The following is a 19,797-nucleotide window of genomic DNA, read 5'->3' as shown; positions in this document are numbered from 1 at the left end:
AATGAGCTATGGTTTCTCTAGATAAGACCCTTATTCCTCGTCTGGTATCGTTTAAAGCCATTTGAAGCTGCACTGAAACTGTAATTTTGACCTTCAACCGTTTGGACTCCATTGAAGTCCACTATAAGGAGAATAATCCTGGAATGTTTTCATCAAAAACCATAATTTCTTTTCGACTGCAGAAAGAATGACATGAACATCCTGGATGACATGGGGGTGAGTAAATTATCAGGAAATTTTAATTTGAAAGTGAACTAATCCTTTAATTTTAATTATAAAATTTTGCAAATAAAAAAATAGCTTGATTTCTGCATTTGACATATGCACTTGATAAACTTTGATTTGTTTTGAAATGGCTAGTCAATATATGATACTATGATATTATATAAAAACGCATGCCTTTTTAGCATTGCATTGCTTTGAACTGAACACTGCCATTTGGGAATATTCTAGCTTTTCCCTTATGTTCACATGTACGGATTCTACGGTGCACCTCCTATGACTGTATTACCACTTAATCCAAGAATATACAGTATTTAGTTTCATGAGGTTCACTGTAGCACTAAAACACTGTCTGGCATCTGTCTGTCCATGCCAACAATTCAAACAATGACAGCGCTAATCTACTGAGATGCGTAAAACAATGCCAGTGTCCAAAGTCCTGTCATATTTTAACGACACACCCACAATATCAACACTAGGCAAATATTAGAGTAAAAACAAGTGAAAGCAAAGCAACGGCATATCAGCAAAACAAGATAGAGATTAACGATAACAGAATATTGGAAAATGATGAGGCGGAATTTACAGAAAACATACAAAACATGCCCATTTTATTGTCAGATGATATCAGAACGTCACATTTTCATGGTCTTGCATCAAAGTGTTGCTTCAATAAAAAAAATATTTGCAGTACATATTAACTGATTTATATAGGTCATATTTTCATGAAACCACTGGCTTTGATATTTTGTGTTTTAATGCAATGATATTTTATTTTTTTGTGGGGGGGGGGGGCATCTCATTTTTTGGTAAAGAAATAATAACAAGGAAACTTTATTTTTTAACAAATAAACTATTATATTATATTATAGCTATTATAAGACCCCCCCAAAATCCTAGTGTGATTTGTGAAGTTTGTTGTGATTTGTTATTTTTGCAAAAGTATAGTTTCCCTGTTATTATTTCTTTAACAAAAATAAGCATATAAATATAATACATACATATTATCACTGTATCAACCACCATATTAACCCAGAGCCACAGCGACCCCTTCTGGTCTTACAGAAACATGCAGGGGCATCCGAAGGTCACTGCACAGCAGGTGTTGCAAATCCTGTCTGACCTTCATAAATGTGTGTGTAAAGTGAGACAAACACACAAGCACAGTATAGAAAGTCAGAACGGTATTTTTTATTTGAACTGTACTGTATGCTAAATGTTCACCTCGGTACAATAAACAAATACAAATACTCACACTAAAAACCAAACCTACAGTTCTGGAACCAACATGACTGGAGTTGGCCGAGGACCTCAGAATATTGCATACAAACAACATAATGAGCTCAGAACAGTGCGCTTCCACATAAAGAACCCAAAAAACAAAACAAAAAAACGAACAAAAAAAAGAACAGGAAGAGGATCACAGGAAAGTATGGTTACAAAAACATTAAACTAGACAATACAAATCTAATTTAACTGCCATACATTCAACACCAAAAACGCACTGGATGTCAGATCTATAAAAATACCTCGGGTAGGCGGATAGGCTGATGGGAAGGAGCGAGTATTTAGACAGGGCTGTCGTGTGTTTTGGAGTAGCCGGAAAATGTTCTTCCTGAGACAGGGGCGGTTTTTCACTCCAGTCCCTTTTCTGTGTGAGCTGCCATCTATTTTTTGAGTTTTACAGAACTCATAGCAAACACAAAATCAAAATTATGTTCCTCATGGTGACCTTCACTCAAATCCAGATTGCTGTTTTTAGAAACTGACATTTAAAAACCTGATGCAGAATTAAGTCCTGAAAAAAAAACATTTTTAATCTAAATTAATTTATATATATATATATATATATATATATATATATATATATATATATATATCAGTAAAACAGTGTGCTTTTGGGTCTTAAAGAGGGGTGATTTCTGAGCTGGTGCTTGTTAAATTTGTGCAATTCTGTAAACAAGAGGTCAGCTACTCAAAATGTTGTGGAAAAAAAGCTAATAATTACATTATCATCTTTATTTTTGCTCAAGAACAGCCTTTTACCTCTCTGTTCTCTTAATAGATACACTGTATATATATTTTTTTCATTATCAAGCACTTTTAACACTGAAACAAAGACAAGCACTAATTCTGTGGATGTAAAGATAGAAACGATGTTGAAACGTATAACTGAATAACTGCGTTGAGTTCTGTTACATGCCCAAATAAGGAGAGGAGGAAGAAGAGAAGTGCATGACACGATATCTGTCAATGTTTCAAACCGGTGCATGAGGAAAGAGGCGTGGCCATTATGTCACACCACACCTCCTGACAAGAAAGCACCGCCCACCTGCAGTAGAACAGGTGTAAATGATGTCCTCCCCTCACAAAAACAACAGAAACAAAACCACCGAACTTCCTGGGTTAAAACGTAAATGAACAGAAAAACTGAAGACAGTGGAGAGACGTCTGTGAAGCATGTCTCCGGTGCAGCTAGCGGCAGCTGATTGCTTTTTCACCCGTTCACTGTCTCTTAGTCTCTTAGATTTGCTGAATGATTGAACGCTGCTGTCTATTGGTCAGTGGTCACGCGCGTGTGTAGTCACCGTGGTTATGACTTGGCGAGGTGTTCTCTATGGTCGTTGTGTTTGAGGAGCTGGGTGGGGGAAGGGGCGAGGCTGGGCTGGGTGCCCGGCGGCAGGGGGTGGGCACTGGGCACCCCGCCAGGCATCATGCCCTCTATTTGACCACCCATGCCACCAGGAGAGACACCCACTGCACCAGGGGGGAACCTGGAGAAAAGACCGAGAAAACAGAGTTACGTTGAGGTCATCAGTTTAATGCTACAAAAAAAATTCTTATAGACTCAAAGAGAAACTTTATAGTATTTATTCACTAGAAGTCAAATGATTGGGCACATTTGATTGAAATGTTTTTCATGCTAGAAATTGTTTGATATCAAGGCTTCTGCTTAAATGCATAAAATTCATTTTGTAGCCAAAAAAAAAAAAAAAAAAAAGTGTTGCCATTTATGAATATACTGTATATGGTCACACTTAATAAGGTCTCAGTCGTATCCAGTGTTGGGGGTAACGCATTACAACAAGAGTTATGTAATCAGATTACTTTTTTCAAGTAACTAGTAAAGTAGCATTACTTTTAAATTTACAAGAAAATACTTTTTCAAATAGGTAACGCAAGTAGTAGTTCTAGATTAAATGTGAGCATGAATTTACTCATTTCACTAACACAAAAACAGATTCAGTATTCCTCAAAATCAATAAAAACAGTGAAATGCAATCTCTGAATATTACGCAAACCCGCAATAATTAAATGTTAAATAACACAAACGTACTTTATGTATTTAATCTCACTTTATTAACCAATGTCTTTGCTGCTGATGTAATTCAACCATACTAATAAGCAAAAATGACTCACATTTGTGTTTCATTCTTTTGTTTGTATTACTTAAAGGTGCTCTAAGTGATTCTGGGTGGAGTAACTTCCTGTTGACATTCAAAGTGTTGTCAAACAAAACAGAGGCTAGCTAGACCCTCCCTCCTCCTCCTCCTCCTCCCCCTCCCCTCTGTGCTTCCTGAAACAGTCATGAACGCGCATTTAAAATCATTCTTGTCGGTTATTGGCTGGAGCATGTTTATTATGTTTTGTGGTCCAGGCTGGACCAGTTGTTTTTATTGCCGTTTTCGGAGCTTGTGGCGACTACAGAGACCGCGTTTTTTTACGGTGTGTTCAGGGGACAGGCAGCTAGCGGATAGTGAGGAGATGTTTGCTGTATGTGACAAAAAATGTTTTGGCCTAAAAACGCGTGACATCACTTAGAGCACCTTTAAGTAGGAGTGTTGAACTTTCTTCTCCTGCATCCTATTCTTCTACAATCCAGAATGGCAGCACAGCTAAAAGGTTTGTTTGAGCTGCGCCCTCTACTGTACAGGAGTAAATTTGCATTTCGTTCAGTCTGAGGGCCTTTACATTTGCGTTTTGAGTAAATGTTGAAATTAACGTTAACTAAGATTAATAAATGCTGTGGAAGTATTTTTTATTCTTAATTAATATTAACTAAAATAGTTAACTAAATGAAACCTTACTGTAAAGTGTTACCATATATTCAGCTTTGCCATCACAGAAATAAATAACATTTTAAAATTAATTAGGTATTTTAAAGTGTAATAATATTTTGCAATACTACTGTTTTTACTGTATTTTTGATCAAATAAATGTAGCCTTGGTGAGCAGAAGAGACTACTTTAAATGTAGCCATTTTACTGATTTAAAATGGCTACATTTTATAATCACACAATTCTGTTTAAAAAAAAGCATCCATGGAGAAAATACTTACTTTTGACAATCTCTAAATAGAGATTTTTTTTTTTCCAGCATGTTAAAAATAACACGGGAGATAACGTCAAGAATTCAATATATCAATTTAGAAATTGGTAAATCAATCATCTAAAACAAAAATACATTTCTAAACATGAAAATGAATTTATAATCCTTATGTTTGCGTTATTAAAAGGTATTTCTTTATTGAAGTATGCATTTATTCCTTACTTGAAAGAAATATAAGGAATTTAAGGAATCTATTCATTTCTTACTTGATTTATTAATTTCTCATGTGATTTACAGAAAGCTCAAATACTTTTTGAGTGGCACAAATGGGCCTCCATACAAAATCACAGTCTAATTTAACATAAATGTACACGCAACACAGCAAAATACATGCAGCAACAAATAATACTGTATGAGTAATTAAAATAATTCTAGAACCAATAAAAAAAGATATTAAGTACAATTGCTGTTCAGCCTTTATGTAACATTTCCATAAATGGGCAGGTATCACATGATAGCACGTTCTACAACACATGAGAATGAGAAATGTAAAAACAAAAGTTGACAAATGCTTGATGTTTCAGACCTCACTGTTTTGTTCATCAAGTGTCTTTCAGAGATATTTGGGCAGTATCTTGATCTGGCGAAAGCTGTGTTGTAGTACTCTGTGAATATTTACCTGTCATTGTTTAGGTATACATTTTGTCTTGCAGGCCGCCAGGAGAAACGGCTGGTAGCGGTTGGGCCACTCTGCTGAGCGAGAGAAGCAATCAGACTGAGCAACACACATTGTGTGTGTGTTTTTATGTGTGGGTTGGAGAGTTAAATGCATAAAAATGAGGTGTTAGTTTAGGGAATCGTTCAGAAGGGTCCTAGCGGGTAAAGCTAGAGGTGATGCTGTCGATGTAGAGGTTACGTTAATTTATGTGTGCCACAGGGACAGACGGCAGTAACCTTTGAGTCTATTTGCATATTGCGATCTGGGGGGGATCACACTCACTACACAGGGATGAACTAATGAAGCTTGTTTGCATTGCTGAACACAGCCGCTGTACTGGTTGGCTGCTCATACAGTAGAATGTATGAATTTGTTGAGTAATTCATCTCACAGCGAGGAAGGAGTGATCTAGAGTCCAGTGGGAAAAAGAGCAGGGATGGCGATTAGAAGGAATTTAATGATTCTGGTTTTGATTCAGATCTTATTTGACAATTTAGGTTCCTCAGCAATCTGATTAATGACTTAGTACTTTTGTGGCAGTTATTTACCTTTTCTATGACTAAACAAAAACACACAAAAAGGTGCAGTAAACGAATTCTGAAAAATGCTGATGAAAGTGAATTGACCGAGCACCAAAACACACTTGTAGCCAAGCAAAGGGGCGTATACAATCACGAGGGGGAGATGCCTATAGAGATAGAGCGACGCGCGTCATAATCTGAAAACCACGCCCACCGGGGAGGCTGCCTCTTTGTCATTTCTGGCTTATAACAAAAAACAGAACAATGTCTAAAAGCTGCTATGTGACAAGGTGTACAGCAAACAAGCTAAAAAACCCAGAACTAAGTTTTTATCAGCTGTCGACCCCAAAAAAATGAATGTTTAAGGACACAAAAGTGGATACAAAAGTGGCAGTGAGACAGAGCACAACGGGTCATATTACTATAAGAACTATATTGGAGGGGAACATGATAGCAGACAGGTAAAAAAATTCTTTGACATGGTTAAAAATAATTAATGTTTTTTGTTTTTGTTTGTTTGTTTAGCTTATGTTGTCGCTGATTACGTTCCCCTCCAGTGTAGTTCTTACAGAGTTGCGCTCTGTCTCACTGACTGTATCCACTTTTGTGTCCTTAAACATTCGTTTTTTGGGGTCGACAGCTTATAAAAACTTAGTTCTGGGTTTTTTAGCTTGTTTGCTGTACACCATGTCACATAGCAGCTTTTAGACCTTGTTCTGTGTTTTTTTATAAGTCAGAAATGACAAGCAGGCAGCATCACGCTGTGCAAAGTGAATGAACACGGTTGTATTGTTTTCCCCCCCGGTGAGGGCGTGGCCTAAATGCGCTCTGTATCTATGTTGTATACCGTGTTTGTGAATTTGAGGGCGGAGCTATCAAGATAGGGGTGTGATCCTTTTGAGTAGGGACATGTTTGTTTTGGTGATTTCAAACATCAACAGCATTTCTCAGAAATCACTTACAGCACCTTTAATTTTTCATAACATATTTTGATGTTTTTAATGGCATAAATTATATTTATTATTTATTAAACTATTACTATTTCCATTGCTATTTATTATGACACTTTTTACTAAACTCTTTTAGAAAATACTTTAAAATTTTATTTAAAAAATAATATTTATTATACCATTTATTAAACCATTACTAACAATTTAAGTAAATATTATAATCAAAATGCATTATTTATTAACAAATAATATATATATATATATATAAAAACAGTGGATATAAACTATCACTATTTAGTATTATACTATTTATTAAACAATTTTGTGAATCTAGCTCATAAATATTGCTAAATTATGTTATATTTATAATGAAAATGAGAAAAAAACGATTTGCCAATGTGGTCCAACTTAATTCAACAAATATTCTTGATGTCTTAATATCACATGCAGTTTTACTTTTAAGTATATCTATAGTTTTAAGAATGTTTGGTTATTTAAAAAAATTAAAAGCAGTGATGGCGCTTAGAAGGAATTAAATAAAAATAAACAATTCTAAAATCTTAATAAAAAAAAAAAACTTAATTCATGATATGATCTTGACATCTTAATATCACATGCAGTTTTACTTCTAAGTATATTTATATTGCTTTAAGAATGTTTAGATATTTAAAAAAAATTAAGAGCAGGGATGGCGCTTGGAAGGAATTTTATGATTCAGGTTTTGATTCAGATTTTATTTGACAAAAAAATTAAGAAATCTGTTTTACTTTTTTACTTTAAAAAAAAAAAAAGTTAATTATATTCAAATTATTTTTGAGTTTTCAAGATTAATAGAACTGAATGCAATGAAAATCATTTGGGTCCAGTTCTAAATGAAAACCAGTTCTCATTTCTCAATACTAAAAGGCCGCATTTACACTGCATGGTTCAAGTGACCCAATTCTGATTTTTTCTCCCCATGTGGCGCAGATCGGATATGACCCCCGCCTCAAACATGTAAGCAGGAAAAAAGCGCATGGATTCCAATATTCTCAGATCGGTTTCAGGCCTCCTTCACATGTGGAAATAAATCTGATATGAATCTGATATCTGATATTGAATACATGCATTTGCGCCTGCTGTGTAAGCGGACAGATCGGATATTCCCGTCAATGCGAGTGGTACATCATTGAAAAAGTAAATTTTTTTTTTTTTAAACATTTCGCGGTACAGATATATCTATAACAAATGAAACATATCTAGTTGACTAGCAGAGTATTAATTTCATTTGTTTGTATTAAATAAAAGGCGATCTGGCATTGAAATCAGGCTGGGTGTTCGTTGACGCTGTTTTCAGTGACGGTGGCCCGTGCACAGATGTGCACTTCAGTCAAGTTGTGGAAACTCCCTATTTGTTCCAGTAAAACCACAAAAATAAAATGCACACAAACATGTCCCTACCCTTGATATACAATCACTGAGGCGGATTCGAACCCAGAACCTCTGACATGCTTAACAAAAGTTCTACCACCTGACTATTATTCCTCTCCCACACATCCCGCAGATCTGTGTATATAATCACTGTTGTGAAGAATTTGTACTATATAGTTATTTTGATGTAAGGATGAAACTATTGCATTAAAAATGTTTCTATGAATTCCATGTCAAATTAAATTTCTTGATATCATAATGCTATTTTTTGTTCATTTCGCCAAGTGTAGTGTACATGCAGATATCGGATATAGGTCACTTTTAAAAGAAGATGCAAGCAGGTCGTAATTGGCCAACAAGACCTGCAGTGCAAATGCGGCCGAAATGAGGGTGTTTGAGATGGTAGCTAACTCAAGGGTTAGTATGCTATGACAGGTAATGCATGAAATAATAGGTGGAATTCTGTGGATAAAATCTCTTTTCTCACCTGTAAGCTCCGCCGTTGATCTCCGGATGTACCTGCTGCTCCATCACCCCCCACGGCGCCGTAGTAACAAAAAACTCTTTGTTGACACAGTTTCTGAGACTGTCTGGAATACGACCTGAAAACCAGAACAAACCCGAGACATGACAACTGACGTACAATAGAACGGATGCTTTGAGGAAGAAAGAGAATTTATCTAAAGAACTAGATTTACATTCCCTGAAGGAAATATCAGTGCTTGCTAGGCAGCAAAAGAATAATGTTTGAGGTAAAATGACAGTTTGAAAAGTTGTGTGATATAGATAGGAGCAAGAGATAGGAGCAATACATCAGGACTCCCTCTTCACAGTTCACAAACCATGCAGTTAACCATAATTAACCATGTAACCCTTCGATAATCACAATTTCGTATGCTTTGATATCATCAGAAGCACATTTTGAATGGAAAACATTCTAAAAAATAAGTAAATGGGAACTTTCATACCAGTGATGGCCCTGCGGATCTCAGTGGCCGCGGCCTCTCTCATCTCTAGTGAGGCCTGCTCACTGTACCACGCTGTGTGAGGGGTGCAGATCAGATTGGGTGCATCCTTCAGAGGACCCTGAGTAAAACTGAGAGAAAACCAGAGCATAAGGGAGACAGAATTAAACTATATACCCAATTTGCATACTTTTAGTACACACTGAAAGTACATACTTCACTACTGAAAATTTTGTTTTATTGTAAAACAGTTTTCTATTTTATTATATTACATTTTTTAATTTATTACTGTGATGCAAAGCTGAATTTTCAGCATCATTACTCCAGTCTGAGAGTCACATGATCCTTCAGAAATCATTCTAATATGATGATTTGCTGCTCAAGAAACATTTCATATTATTGTCAGTGATGAAAATAGTTGTGATTTTAGTGGAAACTGTGATTTTTTTTTTTTTTTTTCAGGATTTTTGGATGAATAGAAGGTTCAAAAGAACACCATTTATTTAAAATAGAATTTTTTTTGTAACATTATAAATTACTTTAACTGTCATTTTTAAATAATTGAATGCATCCCTGCTGAATAAAAGTCTTAGTTTTTTTTTTTTGAAGTATTATTCCCAAATGCAAACTTTTGAATGATCACTTTTGAGAACGTAGTAAGATAATATGAACTAAATGAATTATCTTAAAATTCATAATTACTTAAATTTGGATACATTGCAATATATTGTGAGAATAATACAATAATACAAGCAAAATAAATAAATCCAGAGGAAGAAATCAAACATAAGTGCTACCATAATAGCAAATTTCCATTATGTTCTAGAATAGTAAAATCCCAGAGCAGAAAATGCTGAAATAATACACCACTGTCAATGTACTATAATCTGAGATGCACTAATCCTAGTTTTGCATATTATATAGAAGTAACGGTATGCAAATTTGGGTGCAGCTGAAGAGATGTTTTGAGTAACATCTCAAGACAAACTTTGATGTACAGCAACATGGAGATAATTACTACATCATTACAAATGTTACCTGAAAGGTTCAGACTCGTGAACGTCCAGGGCGGCCCCCCGTATCCTGCCCTCTTTTAGAGCCTGTGCCAGGGCTTTTTCATCAACCAGACCCCCTCGTGCTGTGTTGACAAGGAACGCTCCCTGTCGCATCTAACAAAACATGATACATGATATACATGAAGTCCTCAAAGTCAAGCCACAGACACTAGATGGCGCTCATGATAACAGGATGCAATTAATGGACTGTTTGTGTGTAGTCTACCTGTTTGATGGTGAAATCGTTAATGAGGTGGTGATTGTGTTCGTTTAGGTTGCAGTGGAGAGACACGCAGTCGCTCTGGTACAGGAGGTCCTGTAAGGTGTAAACTCTCTGGACGCCCAACGATCGCTCTAAACCGTCTTGCAGGTATGGGTCATAGAAGATCACATTGAAGCCAAACGCTTTTGCTCGAACAGCCACTGCCTGTCCTGATCGGCCTATAACACAAATATGCATAAAAATATAAACAAACAGATCCATCCAGCAGAAATGACTTTAGGATTGTTTATATAACTTGTATGACAACTACTGTATGGTGCTTTTCTGTCATTCTTGGAGCTTAAACTCGTCACCACTGACTTTAGTTATATGAAAACAAAAATTATATGTGGATTCCTTTAAATTCCTTTGGATTCCTCCATTCCTTTAAATGTTCCTGTAATATTTAACATGTAAATATCATATTTTATACATGTACACTACCTGTCAAATGTCTGGAGACACTTAATTTAACTTTGTTTTAAATGATTTTTTAGTTAAATGCTTGAATTTAGTCTTATAAGGCTTAGGGTTAGATTGTATTTTTTTAATGATTTTTATTCACTGCATGTTTTAAATCACTACATAACTCTTATATTCCATTTGTGATTATTTTGTGAAAATGTAACTATAACTTAATTTCATAGCTTTTATTAATGACATAAACAAACATTATTATATTATGTGATGCTTAATACAATTGCATAATATTATCATGTGTGTTGATGAAGTGTTTCTCTGTCTCTGTCTCTCACCAAAGCCAATAAGTCCAAGTGTTTCCCCTCTGATGCGGGCGGCCCCCGACGCCACCTCTCGGATCTGCTCCACGCTCTGGACCCGTGTGCCCTCTCGCATGGCCTGGTACAGCCAGGTGTTCCTCCTGTACAGGTTTAGGATGTGGCAAAGCGTCGAGTCTGCCGTCTCTTCCACGGCAGCTGATGGAATATTACACACTGCAATACCTGTAGACAAGCACAAATGCTCAGTCTGATTCACAGAAGTTAAGGAACATGAAAAGATTCACATTTACATATCAGAACATTCAATAAACAAGGCAAGGCCTCAGGTCCATTCATGCTGACAGTCAACCCTGATTGTGTCTTCTATCCATTTATGGATTTGACCTGTAAGTTCATCCAGCCTTCATTATAAGGAGAAATGGAGATCATTTTCTATCCTCCTTCTTCTTTAATTCTAACCATATAAACGGTCTGTCCCAGAGGAACAATTAGCCCTCCTCTACCTTCTTCCATCTCTGACAGACTTCTCATCGCTGTTTGGCTCAAACTTTCAAACATCCAACATTTCCTCACTACATGCAGAGTACTTTGATTTTCTGAACAAAGATTGAACCTAGTTTCTCAGCTGAGCAGTATTTGATGTCAGTAGTATGTTCTCTGTGACGCCAAATATCGCACTATATAAACTCGCACTAAATTAAAAAAAAAAAAAAAACATCTTTATACATTCTACATTTCATTTGGTACAGCTTTTCACAGTCTTACCTATGATTTATGTTTCTCACTATTCATTTTTCAGGTGTATATTATTGTCCAGAAAGCTGCTTAAGCAACACAATGACATTGTTGTCACATGGTACCTCTGATTTTTTTTAATTCTTATAATTCTAATTATTATTACATAGATAAAATAATAATGGGGCAAATTTACATTTGTATGTCAGGTATGAACCTGCAGAAATCTTAGTCTACAAATGTCTCTATTATGACCGAAAATCGTGAGCAGGAAACATGTCTTAGCATTTGTCACCCGATGCTCTTACCCATCTCTCCAGCTGCTTTAATGTCAATATTGTCATATCCACTACCAATGCGGATTATGATTCGGAGGGCTTTAAATTTCTCCAGATCTTCTCTGGTCAGAGTGATGGTGTGGTACATCATCGCCCCCACCGCCTCATTCAACACCTGCAACAGACACATTTATACCACACTATAAACATCAGGGCACAAAACTGTGGGATGTTTATTAAGGACACATAAATCATTTCTTTGTAACATGCTGGGAGGAGTATGCGGATGTACTGCATTTCTCATGATGAGTTTGCCATGTTCATGTTCATTTAATGCATTTCCTTCCAATTTGATAATTTTATGTTTTTTAATCTGTACAAACTCATAATTTTGAATCAAATAGCAATAAAACATGTCATGCAGCGTATATGCAGCATTAGTGGGTCTGATAATTGGGTCACTATAAAATGAATCACAGCCTGTGTGTTTGTATGAACCAGTATTTCTAGCAGAATTATGCTTTTGTTTAGTATGCATGCATACTGTACATACTAAAAAAAAAAAATCTATTTTATGTAACATATTTGAATGTTTTTTTCATCTTTGACTGCACATTGCCATATAAACATCCAGTCAGTGAGTGAGTCAGTTAGTAACAGATTCACCAAGTAATATGTTGACTGATCCAAACTAATTTAATAGCTTGTGCATTTCTGGGTCTTCTTTGATTAATTTATTAAAAGAACTGGTTCATAGAAGTTTGTGAGCCAGAGTACAGTGGTTGTTGTATTTGTTACTGCATGCAGCCAGTAAAAACAAAGCAATAAGACTTGTCATATTTGTTACATATTTATTGTCAGATTTAAACTTCTGCAGCAAAAAAAAAAAAAAAAAAAAGGTAATTTGAGTTAATTTCCACGAACAAGTTCAAACTATTTTAGGTGAACCAATTCAAAATAAGCTGTTTGTGTCAGCACTCATAATTATTAATTTTTCATATATTAAAATAAAAAAAAGTAGGTACAGGTAAAATTGCTGTTTACTGTTATATTTGTGCACAAAGGAAAAGGGATGGATGGATGGATGGATGGATGGATGGATGGATGGATGGATGGATGGATGGATGGAAGGAAGGACGTTGGTTGAAAGGAATGTTGGAAAGAAGGAAGGAATGTTGGGAAGGAAGGACGTAATGTTGGAAAGAAGGAAGGAAGGATGGACAGAATGTTGAAAAGAAGAAAGGTTGAAAGGAATGTTGGAAAGAAGAAAGGAATGTTGGAAAGTAAGTAAGCAAGGAAGGAAGCAAGCCAGGAAGGAAGGAATGGTGAAAGGAAGGAGGGAAGGATGGACAGAATGTTGAAAAGAAGGAAGGAAGGAAGGACGGAATGTTGAAAAGAAGGAAGGAATGTTGCAAAGTAAGCAAGGAAGGAAGGAAAGAACGAAGGAAGGATGGACAGAATGTTGAAAAGAAGGAAGGAAGGAAGGAAGGAAGGAAGGAATGTTGAAAAGAAGGAAGAAAGGATGGATGGATGGACAGAATGGTGAAAGGAAGGAAGGAAGGAAGGTTGGAAAAAAGGAAGGAAGGTTGGAAAAAAGGAAGGAAGGAATGTTGAAAAGAATGAAGGAAGGAAAGAAGGAAGGACAGACTGGTGAAAGGAAGGAAGGAAGGAAGGAAGGAAGGAAGAATGGACCGAATATTGAAAAGAAGGACGGACAGAATGTTGAAAAGAAGAGAGGTTGAAAGGAATGTTGGAAGGAAGGTTGGAAAGAAGGAAGGAATGTTGGAAAGTAAGTAAGCAAGGAAGGAAGTAAGCCAGGAAGGAAGGAATGGTGAAAGGAAGAAAGGAAGGATGAACAGAATGTTGAAAAGAAGGAAGGAAGGAAGGAAGGACAGAATGTTGAAAAGAAGGAAGGAAGGAAGGAAGGAAGGAAGGAAGGAATGTTGAAAAGAAGGAAGAAAGGATGGATGGAATTTTGGAAGGAAGGAAGGATGGATGGATGGACAGAATGGTGAAAGGAAGGAAGGAAGGAAGGTTGGAAAAAAGGAAGGAAGGAATGTTGAAAAGAATGAAGGAAGGAAGGACAGACTGGTGAAAGGAAGGAAGGAAGGAAGGAAGGAAGGAAGGAAGAATGGACCGAATATTGAAAAGAAGGACGGACAGAATGTTGAAAAGAAGAGAGGTTGAAAGGAATGTTGGAAGGAAGGTTGGAAAGAAGGAAGGAATGTTGGAAAGTAAGCAAGGAAGGAAGTAAGCCAGGAAGGAAGGAATGGTGAAAAGAAGAAAGGAAGGATGAACAGAATGTTGAAAAGAAGGAAGGAAGGACGGAATGTTGAAAAGAAGGAAGGAATGTTGCAAAGTAAGCAAAGAAGGAAGGAAAGAAGGAAGGATGGACAGAATGTTGAAAACAAGGAAGGAATGAAGGATGGATAGAATGTTGAAAAGAAGGAAGGAAGGACAGAATGTTGAAAAGAAGGAAGGAATGTTGCAAAGTAAGCAAGGAAGGAAGGAAAGAAGGAAGGATGGACAGAATGTTGAAAACAAGGAAGGAATGAAGGATGGATAGAATGTTGAAAAGAAGGAAGGAAGGAAGGATGGATGGAATTTTGGAAGGAAGGAATTAAGGAAGGAAGGAAGGATGGACGGAATGGTGAAAGGAAGGAAGGAAAGAAGGTTGGAAAAAAGGAAGGAAGGAAGGACAGACTGGTGAAAGGAAGGAAGGATGGATGGAATTTTGGAAGGAAGGAAGGAAAGAATATTACAGGTCCTAGTCCTGAGGTATTGAATTTTTTAATAAAATTAAATTGCTGATTCAATTTAACTCAACTAAAACAACATTTTTGCTGGAGTGCCAGTGATTCAGGAAAAAACAATAGTGCAAACAGACCTTCTCATGGATTTCTTGTGTTGACTGTGCATCACAGAACGCCACAGTGGCCAAATCCTTCAGGATGGGCATCTCTACAGTACAGTCCCTCCCGTCCAACAGAGCGACCAGCGGCCGAGGATGCATCGGACCGTTCATGATTTGCGGCCTTATACCTGCAAAGACAGAGAGAAACGTGAACTTCCCATTCGCCCCCCTGCCATGTGTCTTGTTGTCATGGAGATTGCAGCATTTGGGCAGAGTTATGAATACATTTCATTTAATAGCCTTTGGGGGAAACATCTTGCTCTCTTGTTTCTCTCTTTTCACTCTCCACCATCTATTTAAAAAGGACTTCAAATGAGAATTATTTACCATGGTATTATTAAAAAATAATTGTGTGGGAGATGTTAAGGCAGCGTTGTGTCTCTCCGAGGGAAACGGAATGGATGCGAGAGATCAGGGATTTGGCACGCTTTAAATGAGCAGTGGACACATCAAACAGAAACACAAATGACATGGTGGAGCGATCACTACATCAGAGCGGGAGAAATCAGCGGGGGAAGGACAGACGATGGGGCTCTCAGACACACACACACACACACACACATCCCTTCATGTAGGTGCTCGACCAATCAATATTCACAAAACTGTGCGCCCACTGTTCATTTTCCAACCCATAAACAATTTCAGATTTCAGACAGCCTGCTCTAAAAGCTTTTTTGGACAAGAACAGCAAAGACAAACTTAAACTCAGTGATTTTTAAACAAACAGAGTCCGAGCCTAGCAGTACACGTCCATTATCCAATCAGAGGCCAGCAGGGGAATTATCCAATCAGAGAGCAGCGAGGAAAATCTCGGCCCTGTCCTTCAGCGATTCTCCGCAGGCATCTCCACATTTACTCTGATCACAGTGCACAAAAGATCCTGAAAAAACATTGATTTCAGAGATGTGAGGCTTTTTATTTTACTCGCTATCTTTGTAGTTTTCTCCCAGCAGGGATTATTCTCCTAAAAAAGGAAAATCTTTTGCATACCCTCATGTTGTTTCAAAACCCATACGACTTTCTCTCCTCCTTGGAACACAGTAATATTTCTAAGAATTTTCACACCGTTTTTTCATACAATGTAAGCTTATGGTGACCAGTGACCATCAAGCTGCAAAAAAAAAAAAAAAAATGACAAAAGCACCATAAAAAGTAGTTCATATGGTTCATGTCTTCTGTACCATATGACAGATTTGTGTGAGGAACAGACCGAAATATAAGACACTGAAAATAATCTCTCCTTCCGCCAAAGCTTTTAAATCTAATTTGCGATTATATACTTTTAAATATGGTGCATCATACATGTAATAATGTAAAGAATGAATTTCTTACTCTGTATTTTTGTATTCCATTACAAATATCTAAACATTTTTTGCTTAAAACAAGAAAATGGCAATGGGATAGGAAAAATAATCTAGTTCTTTCTTTGAAATGAGTTTATTTTTCTTACCCCACCAGCTAAGGGTGTAACAATATATCATGTCACAATGTATGGCAATACAAAAATACAACAATATTTATCATGGATAGTGACAATCTGTATTGTGTATAGTTCACCTAAAATGAAAATTACTGTGTGTGAAAAAAATTACAGAGTTTTAGTGTCAGTTCTTCATTAAACTACTATATATAATGTTGAAAATAATGTATAATAATGCAATGGGGGAATATTTGTGGGTCCTGATAATGCCAAATATCTTATGTTACCAGTGATGGCCTACATATCACGTCAATGACAGAGTGCAAGAATATTAATATTTTTATGAATTTTCAGCTTCAGAATCATGAATATTTTTATTCTGGTATCAACACTGTCCTGTGCATTGAGTTACCAGTCCAAGCCTGTTCATTTCCACCCCCAATGTAAGACCAAATTTAGCATTTTAATTTTTTGACAGTTAATTTTTTGTTAACTTTTTACCATATGTCTTGAAATATTGCAATAGTATTGTATCATGAGTTCAGTATCGTGATATGTATCGAATCGTGACATGATGGTATCGTTACATCCCTACCACCAGCATATTTCTTGTTCTGTCATGACAACTCTCGGAGTGTTTGGTATGGTAATGGGTATGACAATGTAGATATGTTTGGTCTTGGCGGAATAGATCTGCTACGCTGCTGCTGCTTTATTGCTGCTGCAGAGCAAGTACCAATACATTCACAACACACTGCTGTGAGCAAGTAAGACATGCTGCTGCCGTACAATATAGCGTACATGAATAACCCATAGCAGATCTATACAGGTGGAGCTGGGGAAGGTGGAGGGTTTCTGAAGCACGCTGCGCTGCTAAGCAAATGCTAGCTCATGTATTTAAAGATTAAACACGCAGCTCATTGGCTACTAATACAGCAGGAACCAATCATCTGTGACCTTATAGATAATGATGTGGTTATTAGTAGGTTAGTTAAAGGACCTATTAGCCTGCCCATTAGAGTTTCATGCCAGAACTTTGTATTTTTAAGAATAAACTCACTTAATTAAAATTTTGCAGAAAACAAGACTTTTGCTTCTCAAGTAACCATTTCTTGATTTAAGAATGTTTAGATATTTGTACTGGAAAATAAGACAAATACGAAGAAAGAATTTTTTTTTTTTTTGCAGCAAACAATGATGAACACCATTGGTTCTTGCAAGTCATGTGACCAATCATGATGCGGAAAGTATAAAATACATTTAAAATCTAAAGAGGAAGGGAACGAAAAATAATCACTAAAATTTCAGTGTGCTCCTCACACAAAGCTATTGTAATAAATTTAAATATTTACTATTAGTAAAGACCACTTTTATGGTGCTTTTTGTCTTTTTTTTTTTGAGAAGTATAATGGTGAACATTTGTGTTCAACAGAAGAAATAAAAACAAAGTTTGTAACATCACAAAGGTGAACGAATAACTACAGAATTTGTAGTTCTGGGTGAATTATCACTTCAATGTATGTGAAACTAATGAGAGCGAGAGAGCGAGCGAAAGAGAGAGAAATGTAATACTCTCTTTGAAATCCCATGAACAATAAAAGTCTGTAAAAACAAAAGGAAATGAGGAGATTTTTCCATGGAGCTGCGTTGACGTGGATCTGTGCATGTGTGTGTGTGTGTGTGTGTGTTAAATACGGCAGCGCGTACATCACACCGTATGTGTGAGTGTCCCCACTTCTTGCTTAGGTGTGCCGCTGTGATTTTAATAAGTACGTGTGTGTGTGTGTGTGTGACAAGCAATCTTGGATAAAAAAAAAAGCTGGCAGCCAAGTGCCTCACCTCACTGTCAACTGCTGCTTGTGGTTACCAAGCAACCTCATCTCTCACCGTCACACAAACACACAAACACACACACAACTGAGACACAAACACATGCAAAAACAAAATTAAAAAAAAAATCTTTCTGAAATGGACACTTTTTTCTCCAAAGCTAATAGACACTTGCAGGAAAAACAGTTAAGATGGTCAGATCACTGAATGACCATCCAGGACCTGAAATAAACCAGGTGCATGAGTGTCTAATAAGAGTGTATCTGTGCTGCGTCACTTTTTCTTCTCTCTCCACCCCTCCTGATCTATTAGCCAGGGATTTGGTTGCCAAACAAACACACACACACACACACTAATGAAAAGGAGTCAGGAGCACAATACACTGTGTGTGTTTGCACACACAAGCCGAACTAGTTTGCAGATGTGTCACAGACAGCAGCCAAGACATGCGCTTGTGACACCACTGAAAAGCAAGAACCGTGCACACACACACACACACACACACACACACACACACACGCACACACACACACACGCACACACACACACAAACACACACACTTTAGCTTTTGGCCAATTTCGGAAACATGCGTCTTGCCTGGAAAATGCTGCCTCCACATTCCTCCCATGAAGAGCAGCCCAAAAAACAGGGGAGAAAAAAAATGGAGGGAGGTGGCAGAGAAAAAGCGTTCTCCTGTGATTGTGTCCTGGGGGTATCCCTCCTCTCGCTGTCTGTCTGTCGCTCGCTTGCTCACTCCCCCATATGTGGGTAAGCGGAGATATCTGCTCTTCTTCGGTCAGGAACGGAAGCGTTCAGAGATGGACAGAAGAGCCTGTTGTTTTCATTCCTCGTTCTAGCCTCTCACTCTCGGTTTGTCCATCTTGATTGCCTTTTTCATCCCCCCTCTCGTTTCATTTTAGATCAAACCTCTCAAGGTTAAAAAGGAGAGGAATAATTACGCCTGGCCGAGTCGAGGAGAGTCACGGAAAGCGGGAGAGGGTCAAAAATTCCCACACGAGTGCCAGTGCAAACGAGTTGTGCCGTTCCACTCCTCACGCTTCCAATCACTCCCCCTTCTGTTGCTCTTTTTTTCGACCCACTCCTTTTTTTTTCTCAACCACACTCCCTCGCTCTCAAATTTATGATTTGGAGACCACTGTGGTTAGAGACTGCCAGCCTCTCCCTTCCACTCAAATCTCTCCGCCTGCCTTTCTTTCTTTTATTTTCTCTTGCTCTTTCTACCTCTCTTTTATTCACCCTCCCTCTATGCTTGAAAATTAGTCACTTTTTTGTTAAAATGGTATTTATTCGGCTTATGTAATGAGAAAAGTGTGTGTGTGTGTGTGTGTGTGTGTGTGTGACACATCAGGACACAAATTTGTATAATGACATGGGTATGACATAGGTATTACAAGGAGAGGGTGACTTATGAGGACATTACCCCATG

At 37.2% G+C, this 19,797-nt stretch overlaps 1 protein-coding gene across 10 annotated transcripts in view; it reads right to left on the bottom strand.

Annotated features, from left to right (window-relative positions):
* Window positions 1-986: 986 nt before the first annotated feature.
* ctbp2a (C-terminal binding protein 2a) overlaps window positions 987-19,797 on the bottom strand; it is a 58,766-nt gene continuing 39,955 nt past the window's right edge. For 3 of the 10 annotated variants that reach the window (XM_048191002.1, XM_048191003.1, XM_048190995.1), the window contains 8 exons: window positions 15,073-15,227; window positions 12,216-12,360; window positions 11,188-11,394; window positions 10,397-10,611; window positions 10,154-10,284; window positions 9,119-9,246; window positions 8,638-8,752; window positions 987-2,996 (listed from right to left, as the gene is read on the bottom strand). In XM_048191002.1, the coding sequence (XP_048046959.1) occupies window positions 2,816-2,996; window positions 8,638-8,752; window positions 9,119-9,246; window positions 10,154-10,284; window positions 10,397-10,611; window positions 11,188-11,394; window positions 12,216-12,360; window positions 15,073-15,227 (1,277 nt within the window). In that variant the 3' untranslated portion in view covers window positions 987-2,815. The other 7 variants (XM_048190998.1, XM_048191001.1, XR_007184945.1 and 4 more) reach the window with 7 other exon arrangements.

Source organism: Megalobrama amblycephala, linkage group LG5 (assembly GCF_018812025.1).
Source record: "Megalobrama amblycephala isolate DHTTF-2021 linkage group LG5, ASM1881202v1, whole genome shotgun sequence".
Lineage (NCBI taxonomy): Eukaryota > Metazoa > Chordata > Actinopteri > Cypriniformes > Xenocyprididae > Megalobrama > Megalobrama amblycephala.
This window is presented reverse-complemented; position numbering and strand designations above follow the sequence as displayed.